At 45.0% G+C, this 13,658-nt stretch overlaps 1 protein-coding gene across 4 annotated transcripts in view; it reads right to left on the bottom strand.

Annotated features, from left to right (window-relative positions):
* Positions 1-13,658, bottom strand: part of SLIT3 (slit guidance ligand 3) — a 518,888-nt gene that overhangs the window by 17,439 nt on the left and 487,791 nt on the right. For all 4 annotated transcript variants that reach the window (XM_061456398.1, XM_061456397.1, XM_061456396.1 and 1 more), the window contains 2 exons: positions 10,722-10,962; positions 8,577-8,707 (listed from right to left, as the gene is read on the bottom strand). In XM_061456398.1, the coding sequence (XP_061312382.1) occupies positions 8,577-8,707; positions 10,722-10,962 (372 nt within the window). The remainder of the gene's footprint in view (positions 1-8,576; positions 8,708-10,721; positions 10,963-13,658) is intronic.

Consider the following 13,658-nt stretch of genomic DNA (forward strand, 5'->3'; position numbering starts at 1 on the left):
TGCTTCAGTCCCTGATCATCCTCATGGCCCTTATCTGGACTTGTTGCAACAGCTCTTCTTATGATGAGGACACCAGAACTGTACACAGTGCTCTAAGTGAGGTCTCACGAGAGCAGAGTAGAGGAGCAGGATCACCTCCTTTGACCTGCTGGTCATGCTCCTTTTGATGCAGCCCAGGATAAAATAAACAAAATCCACTGCTATTTGCCAAGCAGAACAGCCGCTGCCAAACCCACCTCTTCCAGCAGCACTGGGGCGTGCTGGCAAACACAGAGCTGTGGGGCACGTTTCTATGCTGGGAGGAAGCACTGAAGTGATTGTGCACAGAACCCTTGGTGCTGGTTCTGCACACACGGCCTCTGCCAGACTCTATCTATTGAATCCAGAGCCTGGTGCTTGGTATAGATGGGATACAGATCCATCACACATGGTACACATCTACACTCTGTGCAAGTTGTCATGTTTACAAGAAACTTACAGGCAGGAAAAACCCAAACATGTTGTATTAGCTTGCTACATGTTGTTGGAAGGAAAGCCCTCACAATTCAAGGCATGAGCCAGTAATTAGTGCATAGGAAGTTTATACAGTCATTTTGACTATGATTAGGTTTATTCCATCATTGTCTACTACAAGAATACTTTAACCTTTCTCCGATTCAACCATTATTAACTAACTTTGGCAATATACAATTGGTCTAATGACCTGTATCAAGGTATTTTCTCACAAGAGCATGCTTCCAATACACAGAAACCAAACTGACTGCTCAGAAGGTGGACTCACAGCAGCACCAGCTTGTGAGGGCTCAAGCTGCCAGGACCACTCTCCCAGTTTCACTGATGCTCTCACTAAAAGAAACAGCGGGGCCATGTCACAGACAGATGAACGACTAGCTCAGCTTATCTGCTGGGGTGGAAGAAATAGTGCTTAATTCCCAATCACTTCTGGTTTGGCTGGGCAGTTTTAAGGCTTGACGTGAACTGGCTAAAATTCACCCCAGCTACTGACTTTGAGTGAACAGGGAAAACCATTTATAATGCAAGTTTCTGCATTCTCAGCAGCAATTTTCTTTCGATAATAGAGCTATATTATTTTTAGTCATAAGTCAAATCACTGTCTAGAACAACTTTTGCCTTCAGCACTCATTTTGACACAAACCCAAGACTACTTTAAACATGAAAACCAGCAGGAACCTGTGAGGTGCTGAGCTACTTCTAGAGTTCAGCAATCTTTCAAGAGCAAAGACTTCTTCCTTCTTGATGCTCCTGGAAACACTTAGTGGCATTAAGGGAACAGTTAACAGTCTCCACTGCAAAGTGAAATGTCATCATAACTGGGAAGGATTTGCTTTCCACCTTTGCATGTAATCCCCTGAGGTGTCCAATACTGTCAAGAGAGAGGAGCTGCATGGGCCCAGTATACTGTGATGTGAGATTCAAACTAGAGGCCAAACTCAAAGTATTTTAACACATTGATTTATTTTGGGTGTCCCCCTGCTTTTGTTAGTTATGAGCTATCCCAAACTCATCACCTCTCGTTTCTTCTTGGGATTACTATTGGCATCTTGCTGACTTCATTATGTTTGTATTACTATTCTGTGCTGAAGGAAATCAACATTGTAATGTTACTGTACTAAAGTTATGTGTACACATGTGTACTGCACTCCTCTGTGTAACTCTTACTCCAAGGCTGATCAACAAAGCCACCAGTGGGGATAGACACAGCATATCTGCCCCAGCTTCCCTCCTGTCCCCTTCGGCTGAAGTTACAGAAAGAACAGCAGGAGCCATGCAGAGGACAGGGTCAGGGACTGTAGTACCAGGGTACACGCCAGCTTTGGGGTCTGCTTTAGAAAACAGCAAATCAATTCACCTAACGAAACACAGACTACTGACAGTTTGCTTGTGTGTTGTCTGTGCGTTAAAGCCAACACAGACAGCTTCAGAAGGGATCTGGGAGGAGGAGGGCTGCCTTCTGCCACCCACCTCTGGTTGGTTTGGATCTGCAGCACTATTCTGTTTCTTTTTCTAAACAATGATCAAAGTGTAGATGGCCACTTTCCTAATCAAAAGGATACAAAGAACATCTCTACTTTACCTTCAAGTGGTCATGATACAAGTTAATTCAAAGAATGAGTGAGAATGGGATGAAACCCTTTGTGGCAGAGGAGCAGCTACTCAGTTGATTACTTTCACTGACTGTGGCATGAGTTCTCCAGAGTTCAGTGATGAGTGCTGAGGGAAAGCCAAATCCAAGCACCCTACACACATGTGTAAGGTCAGAAATAAAGCTGTGAGGCTGCAGCACAGGGTTTGTGGGTTCTCTTTCAGAGAAGAGAATGAGCTGGGAGGATGTGAGGAGAGATGAGAAACAATCATCCTTGCAAGAGATTCTGAGGAGATTTACAGAGAGAAACATTAATTCAGCTTAACAAGACTTTGCCTGCTGAGTCCTCAGCATCCTGAAGGACAGAACTTTCCCCTTCTTAAGCTTCAGCTCAGCAAAAGAAAGTTTCTGAATTTCATGAAAGCAAATATTTGATTCTAAACTAATGATAAAAGTTAGATGATATTTTAAGGTGCTGGCCTTACATTTTCACTCTCCTGAAATCTATGGAAATGCAGTGTTTGTGGTTTGACAAGAACTCACACACTTGTCTTTTTTTGTCCCATTTATATACACCAGAGCCCTTTATCAAGGCAAAAAATTCAACTGTCCTTTGCCTGGGCTCATGCAAGATGTATAAGCACATTCAAATTTTACAACTTCAACTATGCAGGTCAGAGTTTAACACTGCTTTCTTTAATTATCTTTGATGCAAAGTCCCCAGGGAATACCTGAAAAAATAACATTGTGTGATAGAGTGAATAAAATGAATTGCAAAAATGCAGAATTGTTAAGAGCGCAGTGCTGCCTCATAGAAATCTATGAAAAACAGTTCATTTAGAGACCATCCTGCAGTATCAAACAGGGACAGGCACAGCACAACTGCAGACCAGGAAGAGATTAGGAAGAAAAGGACCAGTGATGCAGTGAGCTCTGCAAAGAGACTTTTGGTAAAAACTGGGTTTGACAAGCTCTAATAATGTACATCTAATAATGTACATTACATCTAAGAATAACAAATGTCTTCACTCCTCCAGCATGTTCCTCCCTACAAGGCAGTGAATTAATGGGGAAGCCTCCCAGGCTTTTCTTGCAGATAAGAGCCTAGAGCACAAGTGTGATGGGGAATGGCTGAGGGACCTGGGGGTTCAGTCTGGAGAAGAGAAGGCTTGGGGGAACCTGATCGCTGCCTACAACTGCCTGACAGGAGGATGGAGCCAGGAGGGGGTAGGCTCTGCTCCCAAGGAACAAGGGATGGGACAAGAGGAACTGGCCTCAAGCTGCACCAGGGCAGGTTTGGATGGAGCTGAGGAACAATTCCTGCCCCAGAGGGTGCTCAGGCATTGGAACAGGCTGCCCAGGGCAGGGCTGCAGTCACCGTCCCTGCAAGTGTTCACACAGCGTGGAGACAAGGGGAACAGGTGGACTGGATGAGCTTAAAGCTGTTTTCCAACCCGGTTGATTCTGTGATTCTATGACAAGCACTTGCAGCCAAGGAGAGGTGATTACACAAAAATCTCATCTCCCTCATCTTTGGCATGTCTGGAAGTTCTTCCATCACAAAAGCAACTGCTCATCCTCAGCACCAGAAGCAGAGGAGGAGTCCATGAGATCTGAGCAGAAAGCAGGGTCAGCTGAGGAGCAGCAGGGGCTGGGACATGGGGACATGGGGCTGCACAGTGAGTGCTGCTGGGTGACAGGGAATGGCACAGGCAGCTGCAGATGCTGCTGGATAAGTGTCTTGTGCTGCTCCACAGCCTGGAGGCAGGAGGGAGAAGGAACCTAACCCCCAGGACCTGCAGCACATGGCTGAAACACTTTATCTGCTTTTTGTGCATTTCTGTACTTTGTGTGCACAGATTTAGTTTGTCATCCTGCAGTCATCACACATGGGACAGATACAGGAAGAATTTACGCTCCCTTACTCCAGGCCTTTTGCTTTAACCACAAGAACATCCATCTATGGTGTGTAAGAATTAGCAGGACCATGAGAACTGCATGACACAATCTATAAGAGATATTTGTAACGATGTAGAATTCTTGAAAATAGATTAAGGGTAATTTTAAAAGGAATTATAATGTAATTTGGGTGGAGGCTCTACAGAAAGACAAATACAATTAGTTCTTATGTTTTCATGACTGCCTTCTTCCGCACTGCTGTCAGGAAGCCTGCATGAAAACACGCTATTTTATACCAATGACATCTGCATCTTGCTCTTTAGCAGATATGACAGTCTGTATGCAACATGGCAATCTGGGAACTCTGGAGGGAATTACATCAGTAGTTTGTGTCAAATTTCTATGTTCCATTTCTATTAGGGAGGATTAATATAGCAGCCAAATCAATATGACTGTATGGTAGCATAAAACCTATTTAAAAAGATAATTTACAAGCAAGATCTTATCTCTGGTTCAAGGAACAGATGCAGGAAAAAAGACTGAAAGTAGGAAGTTGAATACAGTTCAACAGATACCAGTATCAATGGCTGAATGCTGAATTACCCACTCTTTGTTAATTTAAACATTAAACAATTGGTGTGTGGTGGTAACTAAGAGCAGCACATTCCTCATCAGTTGGTATCTTTGCGATAAGGTGTCACTGTGAAAGATTTACTTTATTTCAAGAACTCACTGTTGGCTCAGTACTAAGTGCTGTCACAGCATGGAAGAGTGATTCTCACCAGTGCAGAAACCAGGAGGTCAGTAAAGCACTCAAGCAAGTTTTCGGTTCTTATTTGTGCCTCTATAGAGTAATTAAACTGAAAGAAACAGCAAATAGGAATCCTACTTCACAAATAGATCTCCTGTAAAATGCCTACTGTGATATCCAGGAACCCATTACTCTGCAGGTGACCAGTGAGGAGTTCCAACAACAGAGCAGTCAGTGAGTTCAATCCTTGCATATTCATGCACTAGTATTTCTTTCTAACTTGATGAGAAATGACAATACATTTTAGGTAGTCTTTTCCATTGGACATTTGCTGACCTTTATCTGACTAGAATGAAAGAAAAGCCCAAGGTCAACTCTAACCTTTCTATCCAAACATACCACAGGAATGCATACATGTAAAGCAAATCTGAATGTATAGCAAGTTAATCTTGGTCTTTTCTAGACTATGTACTGCAGTTCTACTTAAATCTGCTCAAAGGAGCAACAGCAATAGTCCCACTCCAATAGCCCTAGGAAACCTGCCTTCACAGAGTACATGAAATGCATTGCTCTTTCCCAGCCCACCTGCAACCTGCTGTTATGCCACATCCCTGCCCTCAGCCTCCTTTTCCAACATGAGGCCACCCATGGAATACACTGCAGAATAAATTCAGAGCACACACCTCACATCTCTGGTACAGACCTTCCCCTGGCTGTATGCTGAGGGGCTTGGGTCAGCTCTGCAGTGTCACACTGTGTACTTCATGTGTCCAGCACCCTTCTGCTGTAGACTGAGAACTACCACCAGGTTCACCATACACTCAGCTGGCTTCCCACCCTGTCTCACAACAGGTTTTACCTTATCTCTACAGAATATTACCTGCATTAGCCAAGTACTTCACTAATTTTACTGTTCCTAAGTACTATTAATAAATCTAATCATGAGGACTCTGATGAAGCTAATGTGGCTTGCCAATGACTTTCCACATCCCATCATGGGAGTACCTGAAATGCCAGCAAAACATCTCAGTTACAGCACAAGCCCAGGTCAGTCACTGACTCCCTGCAGCTGCAGCTGGCACAGATCCCTCCAGGCAGTGTTTTAAGGCCTCCTCCTCTTTTGGCAGACTTTTCTGAGGAAAAACAAGAGCCAAAGCACTGCTCATCTCTTCTGAGAAGTGGACCCTTTTGGAGGATAGCAGCACCTGATCCACCCCTCAGAATTAACCTAATAGTCTTTCAACAGAGCTTCTCAAACAGTCCTCTTTTGATGAGGTTGAGATTTAAATCAAGCATCTAAACAAGACGGCAAGGAGTAGGCAACAGAGCAGGGGACTCTTTTACCAGTGGGGAGGCTATGATCTGAATGTTACCGGTTCTCCTGGCAACCTTATTATTGATGAAAATGAAAAATGGCAGAAGTTGAAGAGTTCCCCAAATTCTTAGGGCTTAGGTAAAACGCATCGCACTGACTCAGCTGTTTGTTTCATCTAAATGCAAGTTAGGAGGCAATGCAATTAAAAGTACAGCTTAACTCATGGGAGCCAGTACCAGATACAAAAGCACTTTCATTTCCCTGGAGAAAGCCTCTAAACCATCCAGAAGGTATTAGCAACAGAACTTAGATGGCCAATGCCTGAATAATGAAATGACTGACCACTGGCCAAGCTACTAAAGGAAATGGGGGATTTTCCATTATTTGGTGTTTTCCTGTAGAAACTCGACGCCAAGCTGGAAGTCGTGTCTTAGCCAAACAGACTTTATGCCTTAGTTAAAAGTCAAACAGGCTCTACAGGGAGGTCAAACTGGATCCACTCACATCTTCTGCCCTTAAATCCCATGATGGTAAGCAGAGGAGCAGGTTCCTTCCCCCTTCCTCAGCCCTTAAGGAAAACAAGTCTTTTAATCTATTTAGAAGCCCTTTCTGACATTCTTAGCTGCAGTTTTTCTCAATCAGCCTAATCTTTCCCCATCAAGCTCCATGCTAATCCCATTTTGCACCACTCCTTAAACTAATAAAAGATTAGAGTGACATTTCAGAAAGGGCATTGTATTAAGCAGCTTCTCTCCCATCTCAACAGATCACACAATACAAAATATAGTGAACAGGCAATTAATCTTATGGTAATGAGGTGTCAGTCTGAATGGAGACCTCCTCCTTGATCAATATGAAGGGCGCAGGAACAATGAGGACACTGCTGCTCACCAGCTCTGGCAACTTTGCCAGAAGGCAGCAGATCCATGAAGTGTTGTGACGATGGCAACAGCTCTCGTCACCATAGGGCTCTGACCTTGACAATGGAGAGCAAGCATTCACACTGCTCTGCCACCCCCTGCGCTGCCCACACATAATGAGCTTTTCCCTATGTTCTATTTAGTGGCATAAAACTGTTTAACAACTTCAGCCTTGCTCTAACATGAAATCAATCAGGATTATAACCACACACAGAGAAATTTTTCACACCTATCCAGCTGGTGAAAATCACTGTCAAACTACTTTCTTCATTCCTCCAGTGGACAAGCCTTTGCTCTTCCTGGTGACATGTCCACATCGGTATTATCCCATTTTAGACAGAAAGAATTTTTTCATTTTCTTAAACAAGTCACCATTCCCCTTCAAGAAGACTATGGAAAGACAAGGGGTGATGGGTTCAAACTGAAACAGGGGAAGCTCAGGTTAGATCTAAGGCAGAAGCTCTTCCCTGTGAGGGTGCCGAGGCGCTGGCACAGGGTGCCCAGAGAAGCTGCGGCTGCCCCATTCCTGGCAGTGTTCAAGGCCAGCTTGGACACAGGGGCTTGGAGCAAGCTGCTCTAGTGGAAGGGGTCCCTGCCTGTGACAGGGGTTGGAACTGGGTGAGCTTTAAGGTCCTTTCCAACCCAAACTGTTCTGCAATTCTGTAAGTTTTACCAAGTGCTGAGAAAACATTCTAGAAGAAGCACCAGGCCATCCTGGCCAGTGATACCTGGAGACATCCTTTCACTTGCTCTAATTGGATGCTTTTCCTTCAAGAGCCAGTTGGGCTGGGAAATCAGCTTTTCTGCATACACAATGCCATGAAGCTGCACAGAACATGAAACTGGTCACAGCTACATATTTACACTGCACAAATTTGAGCCACAGGGCTTAAATCAGAGTGGAGTTAAACCTGGAGTTATACCAGGGAAAGGGCTGCTAAAGGAGCAGTGGAGAATGTGTAGCACCTCTCCCTTCCTAGCGAAATACCTCTGTGCATAGGTTTCACTTTTACATTTGCTATTCTTTCTTGTGACTAATGAATAAAACCTCTGGGTTTGACATCTCCAAAAGTCAAGTGTCTGAAGGTGAAACTGTCCCACGATTTACCTTTGTAACTTGCGCTTTTTTTCGCAGTTTGGTAGTTACTACTGAGAGGGGTAAGAGTTCTTCCAAAAATATTCACCCTGTAGAGGGATTCAGCCCTTCTTCTACTTAACGTAGTGTAATCCTGCACTTGTACAGTCACTGTTCTGTCTTGGTACGGTAAATAAATGCTAAATATCAACATCAAAGAAACTGATTATCTGGAGCTATTTCAAAGACAACATTCACCCAAAACTAAATCTTTACAGTAGGTGAGAAAGCACAACAATTTTCTGCAATCACAGCAGGACACGGTATCCCTGTATTGCCAGTAAATGTCAATTTTCACCATGCAGCCTCTAGCTAAATCTTTATTCTGATTTTCTTATCTAATAATGTACAATAAAAGAGAGACCTTGAGTTAAAATAAAAGGTTCTTCTAAGAATCCTACCTCTTCATCTTTGTTGGAAAGTCACTGTCTTGGTAAAGCTCAGCTATTTACCTGTATACTGTGGTAGGTGGAGAATTCAGTGTGTCGTAGATGAGCCTCACGTGTCCTTGGTACAACTCCAGAGCCAAAGGATCGTTGTCTCCTTTGTATAATAAGATGCCATTGTCCTTGTCCGTTGCTACCTGTGAAACATTAATAGCCAGGTAAGGTTGCTTAGTAAGGCAAGGTAAATATGATTAATAAACCATATATAAAAGCAAGAATGAGAGCAAGCTCCATGAGACACAGGAAGGTCTTGGTGACATTGAGTGCACTTGGACACAACCAGGTCGGCCTCCCACTATGGGATGGCTCCCTTGCTTCAAATGAGAACTAGCTGTCAGGAGATGAAAGCTGCAATTTATTTGATCCCTCTTAATAGACTGTTGCTGTATTTTTGGTGACAAAAAAGTTTATTTCCCAGCTACTACCCCAGCTTGAAGTGGAGGTTTAGAAAATCAACTCTGGCAGCAGGAGTGTGTCACAGTGACAAGGAAGCAGATTTCAGCAGGCACCGATCTGTTCACAGATATCTAATGTATCACGTATCACATGTATGTTCACAAAGAAGGGAAGAAGGACCTGACCCCATATCCACCATAGCCGTGAGTTATTCACTCAACCCAAGTTATTTGCAAGCCATGCCGATTTCAAATGGGATATTTAGAGAGTCAGGAAGAACACAGTAGCCTTTATCCCCCACACTTGAGCCCTTTTAAGTAAGATGTCCTCTATCTTTTCTTAATAATCAATGTTGTATTCTAATTTTAATTCACTTGTGATTAATGACTGGATGCAATACTAAGCTGGGGAAAAAAGAATTGAGAACATCATCTGCATGTGTAAAAATCACTTTTGTTCTTCAAGCTCTGGCTGATGTAAGATGTTTTGTACACTTAAGAAAACAATGCCCATATTTTCAGCTTTAAAGTTGACCTGTAGTATGTGGAGCCTTCAGGGAGCCATATTTTAGAGTGCTCATATTTATAGAATCTCTTTTGTGGTCTTACATAAAAGGGATTTAAAAGGAAGAAAACCTGGAGTTTCAATTATACATGAATCAGCTTCATTTTCATTTGAACAGTATACTCAAGCTATTAAAGATAAATATTAATTATGGATTTTTTTTTCCCTTAGAATAACCTTTGCAGGAACCACCCTTTAAAAATCTATTCCTAAGGAGGAAATTTGTTCCTCTTTCCCATGTCTTGATGTTGCTATTTTAATTACAACCAAACTCCACCAAATAAGTCTAGAATATGATTTCCAACTGTGGAATACAATCTTTTCAAACTGAGAAAATAAATGCAATGACATAAATATGCAGGTGTGATTTTTCTTCTCTTGTCTTTTGAAATGTTAGGCTTCATTTGCAGAGGGCATCTAACATAGATACAGATTAGCTATCAGTGGTCTAAGGGAGATTATCATGTCATACAGGTACTCTACAAGCCTCTTTAGGAGAAAACAGATAAAGCTAGAAATTATCCCCTCATGTACTTTGGGATTTAGGAGGGGAAGATTAGTTTAATGTTTACTAGACTGTGAGTACAAATAACTTCAAAATCACTTAAATATCTTATTTGAGTAAGTGTCCAAAACACCTTTGATCCACAGTCATAAAGAAGCCAGTGGTAGCATGGCACTTGGATAGCGATTTTCCATTGCCGTCTGAATCTTAGACCTCAAACCCAATTTAGGTGTAACTACAGGACTGTAACAAAATCCTCCACCTTTCATCTACTGAACGTGCACTGTGCGAGAGTAAGCAAAATATTGTCTGGAAAGGCCATTTAAAAAAAGAGAAAAGAGCAGCTCTTAGTAAAGGTCCTAGTATTAAGAACTAATTCCTACAGGATGAGCCTCAATGCTGTCAATCAGTAAGAAGCCAGGGAGGTTTCCCAAACCATCTCTATTAAATCGCCAGTCTGGGAGTATGGGAGTGGTGAGATTCTGGAGGCAGGTCCACAAAAGTACAGTGGTGCCTCACTGTTTCTTCAGCTTTCAATAACGTCAGAGCAGGCCACTGGCTGACAAGCTGATCTCTAACTTTGTCAGCATCTTGGCCAACGGATCCCATTCCTTCAGAACAAAAACACCCATAAGAGCACATGTACTGTTACTTAGGGGAGCACTGAGCTGGCGACTGCTGCTCACCTGGAGGGAGATGTTTGCCTGAGGGCGGATTTTGGCCGAGGGCAGCTCCACGTAGGAATCCTTCCCCACGAAGTTGACGGTGATGAGCTTCTCGCACTTCTGGCCTGCGAAGCCAGCGAGGCAGCGGCAGACGGGCTCGTGGTGCACGACGATGCACTGCGCCCCGTTCTGGCACTCATAGTTGTCACACGGGCTCGTCTGCAGCAGGACCATCGGCGGAGGAGTCTCACAGAAGAGTCCACTGCAGAAGGACAAAGTGGGCTCAGTCTCAGCTTGTTTTAAGGAAGGAGACATTTTCAGATGCTGACAGGATGCCACCACTGTGGGACAGCGACGTGAGAGTCAGCTGCCATGTGCCTGCTTTGCTGTGTGAAAGCCTTACAGCACAATGCTGTACAGAGACCTCTATGCTGGGTCTGAACAAGCCAGTTCAAACACTGAAAGCAGCTCATGCTGCACTACGCACTAGCTATTTAGCCCTGCAAGGGACAGCAGTCTGTCTACAATTGCTGCATTCCATACAAGTCCCCAGTAAAAACTGGGAGCAATTTAAGCCCAAACCTGCAATATCTCCATCCTAGGCTTTTTGATTTAAGTCTATCTCTGCTGTTGTAAGTGGCAAGCAGGAGGAAAATCCTCTACTGTTAGTACTTTCTACAGTCTCCTCGCTTGGTTTACTGTATATCAGAGTGTATCGACAAATGGACAACTGCTAACAGGCTTCAGAAGCAATGCACCAATATCACACTATTTGCTGGGCAGTGTCCCTGAACTGGTTTCTAACAGCAACAGAATCATTCACTTTATTTTAGCTGAGTTTGTGGTTGTCAGTGTCCTGGATCAGAACAATGCAAAGGAAAGGAAGCTCTCCCAGCATCAGTGGTAGCTGAGAAACAAATGCCAGGTCTGAATAATCTGGAGGAAGTGCTGTGGTTCAGCCGTAACGATGTGAGAGGCTGAGCAAACCCCCCCATCGGTGCCTGTGAGCCCTGGGGCTTGGGCCACATCACCCAGGAGCAGCATTCCTGGTCCCCAGGCTCCCGGCTCAGGGCGGCTGCACCCTCACCTGTGACGGGCTGTGCTGAAACATCCACCCCAGCGGGGCCGGAGCAGGGAAAAGGGACCATGTGCACAAAGCTGCAGTCATCGGTCACAGTGTGCCACATGTCAGGATAAAACCCTCTGCCCAGGTCACCCACTGGGCCTGTGGGACTGCAAAGGGACCCAGCCAGGCTCTCTGGCTGCTGCACACAGTGTGCTGTGCCTTTATACCCCAAACTTCTCATTACAGCCACTGTTCAAACCCAACAAACCCTTTCTGCACTGAGGAGAGAACATCAGTGCTTCGCATGGAGGAGTTCTGTGACTGCTTGAAAATGTGTGGCCACTACAAGGGTGAAAACTTGCTAGGTGGTGAGCAGGAAGCGAGTGCCAGGCTGTGCTGGGGGCACCTGTGTGGACAGCTGCAGTGAGGGCTGGGGCTCAGGCTTGAATCCTTGTTCAGCTCTGGGTCACTCACTACAAGAGAGACATTGAGGTGCTGGAGTGGGGCCAGAGAAGGGCAATGGAGCTGGTGCAGGTTCAGTGTGGAGAAGAGAAGGCTCAGGGGGGACCAGATGGCTGCCTACAACTGCCTGACAGGAGGATGGAGCCAGGAGGGGCTGGGCTCTGCTCCCAAGGAACAAGGGATGGGACAAGAGGAAACGGCCTCAAGCTGCACCAGGGCAGGTTTAGATGGAGCTGAGGAACAATTCCTGCCCCAGAGGGTGCTCAGGCATTGGAACAGGCTGCCCAGGGCAGGGCTGCAGTCACCGTCCCTGCAAGTGTTCACACAGCGTGGAGACGAGGCCTCAGCGCCATGGGTTAGTGGTGGCCTTGGCAGGGCTGGGGTAAGGGTTGGACTGGATGAACTTAAAGCCCTTTCCAAACCTGTTTGATTCTGTGACTGTGTTACACAGCGCTGACAACAGCACCACCGCTGAGAGACGTCCAGGAGAGGACTCTGGCAGAGCTGTGTTTGTGCAGTGAATAACCCCCAGCCCCACCCTGGAACAGTGAGATCTCACTGGGAATTTCCTGCCATTCAGGGAGCACTTTGTGGAATCACAGCACTCTCATAAAAACAAAGCAAAAGATGCCCCAGCCCTCACTCCTCTCCACTCAAGCAGGTGATACTTGGAAGCTCAGGGAATTTCTAGGCAACCTTCCTGGATACAATTAGAATAGAAACCCAAGCCATTCCCCTACAGTATCTATTACCGATTCAAGATGTGCAAGAACAGCAAGTAAAAAGCTGCAACATACTCGAGCAATCTTGCTCAGCCACAGAGACCAGGACGTGCTGCCTGTGAAACAGAAGGAAATGGAGATGACTGCTTTCCTTTTCCCATTTTCCCATGTGGAATTTTGCACAGAGCACCATGGCTCTATCTTCAGCACTCTGTGGAATGAGAGCCGAAACCTCTCCCTGTCCCTGTTCTCCCAGCACACACTCTCTGGTCAGCCTCTGGGAAACACAAAAGAGAGAGGAATACGCAACAAATAGGGATAGGCTAAATCCTGAACTGCATCAAAAGCAACGGAGCTGCCCTGCTCTGAGAGAAGAGACCTGGAGCTTTACATTACTACTTGAAGAATACCTTGAAAGATGCAAATATTTGGGATTGGCACCTGGGAGAAGGTGAGGAAAGCTCTCTTTTCCCCAGGACTGCAGCAAAGGGGCTGGCACAGCATGGAATACCCCAACCAGCTTCCTAACTGCCCTAATCTGTATGTGGGCCTTGGGGCTGTCCTGCTCCAGCCCTGGCATCACTGGGGGTCACATACACAGACACACGGATGTTTCCTTCTCAGCCAGAACCACCTCTTGGTACTTCTCAGGAAGCGCATTTCAGCACTTTTCTTACTGCATTGCCCTAAACTTCCTTTATTCACCAC

Source organism: Pezoporus flaviventris, unplaced genomic scaffold (genome assembly GCF_033815535.1).
Source record: "Pezoporus flaviventris isolate CSIRO_AGI_PZ_B2104156 unplaced genomic scaffold, CSIRO_AGI_Pfla_v1 ptg000023l, whole genome shotgun sequence".
Classification (NCBI taxonomy): Eukaryota; Metazoa; Chordata; class Aves; order Psittaciformes; family Psittacidae; genus Pezoporus; species Pezoporus flaviventris.